General features: G+C 45.8%; 1 protein-coding gene across 1 annotated transcript in view; it reads right to left on the reverse strand.

Annotated features, from left to right (window-relative positions):
* dhrs4 (dehydrogenase/reductase (SDR family) member 4) overlaps nucleotides 1–1,548 on the reverse strand; it is a 7,626-nt gene that overhangs the window by 4,285 nt on the left and 1,793 nt on the right. The window contains exon 3 of the mRNA XM_014021055.1: nucleotides 964–1,141. Coding sequence (XP_013876509.1) covers nucleotides 964–1,141 — 178 coding nt within the window. The remainder of the gene's footprint in view (nucleotides 1–963; nucleotides 1,142–1,548) is intronic.

Genomic DNA, 1,548 nt, shown 5'->3' on the forward strand with positions numbered 1-1,548 from the left:
TGGTCCCCACGATTCACTTCGGTCCCCACCTGGCTGCATTTTTTTGTAAAAAATACCCCACGTTGTAGGAAAAACCTATCCACACACACACAAACACACACACAAGATACTGTCAATAATAACGAGCCTAAAAAGTCAAACAACAACAAATGTTTTCAGACAAAGAAAATATTTCTGCTCGGTCTGTCACCAGGAGAGCATCCAACACAGATCCTGACGAACGACTTTACCAGAGCTCTCCCCACTCGTCACAGGAGGACTGCAGCTCAGCGTTCTCTTTAAGGAGAATGGGGCTCAGATCCCCTCTGAACAYTCTGCAGGTCTGATGTGGAGCTGCAGGAAATATCTGAGGTTAACGTGGAGGGGAAAAAAATACATTCTACCAGTTATTAGATCCAACATTTAGGTCACTTTTTCACCAACACTGGACGTTGTATAAAAAAACACCAGAACAGATAGTTTTGTTTTTACCCCCTGCTGAAAGAGAAGCTAGCATAAAGATGTTTCACCTGTGTCTGTTTATATATCTGTACTGTTAGCAAAATATCTCATTAGGCAGTGGGTTGATTTTAGTGATGCTTTTCCTTTTGGAGCCCACCTCATTCAAGATGTCCGCCACAGCTGAATCTGTCAAACACAGCCAAATTAACGGCTAACGAGCTAAAGTTTAGCATGGTCGTAGCCGAAAGTCACTAACAATGCACGCTCCAAACACCACACACTGCAAAGTTTCAGCATTACTGGCATCAATACTGTCAAAACAAAAATGAACTCCCATCAACTTCATGGAAGCTGAGTTCAAATTTGGTGTGGTGGTAGCTCAGAGTCATCTTCATGATATTCTTTGAGCTCTAATGCTCCTTTTTTAGTTTCATTTTTGGAATGCGCTTGAAGATGTGATGGGTTTTTTTTTTCTGACCTTGTTTCCACACACTTGGAGCCGAGTGTTCCTGATGGTCCTACCTTTTGAACCAGCTTCTCTCGGTCCTCTCCGTTGCCCACGTTGCACGTGGTTCCCGTCACCCGGATGCTCTGGCTCTCGAGCAGAGCCACRGCCCTGTCCACGTTGGCCTGCCGCCGGCTGCTGACGACCACGTGGGCCCCTTGCTTACCCAGAGCCTGAGCCGCAGCCAGGCCGATTCTGAGGAAAGGACAGAGAGCCGTCAAGGCAAAGGAAGCTCGATGTAGAGTCTGATGTTGTGGATAGGGTCTGCTCCGGGACTTCTTCCCAGTGGAGCATACCAGAAAAACCTCTRAACCAGGGGTGTCAAACTCATTTTCATTCAGGGCCACATGAGCATTACTGTGGCCAGTTGGGATTAACTCCAGCGTTTCGTGTTTAACTTCAACTAAACACAAAATGACGTCAATAATAATAGTTCCTCTTCTCATCTCATTGCTGAGCAACAAACTAACAAACAATATCTGAGCTCTAGGTGGGGTTTCTTGCATAGAAACAGTTTTAACATGCTGCGTTCACACCGAACGCGATTTCAGCTTCAAAATCGCAGCCAATGCTGAAGTTGGTCGCTTGTGCACTTTGAGGTC

Source organism: Austrofundulus limnaeus, unplaced genomic scaffold (assembly GCF_001266775.1).
Source record: "Austrofundulus limnaeus strain Quisiro unplaced genomic scaffold, Austrofundulus_limnaeus-1.0 Scaffold276, whole genome shotgun sequence".
NCBI classification, from domain to species: domain Eukaryota; kingdom Metazoa; phylum Chordata; class Actinopteri; order Cyprinodontiformes; family Rivulidae; genus Austrofundulus; species Austrofundulus limnaeus.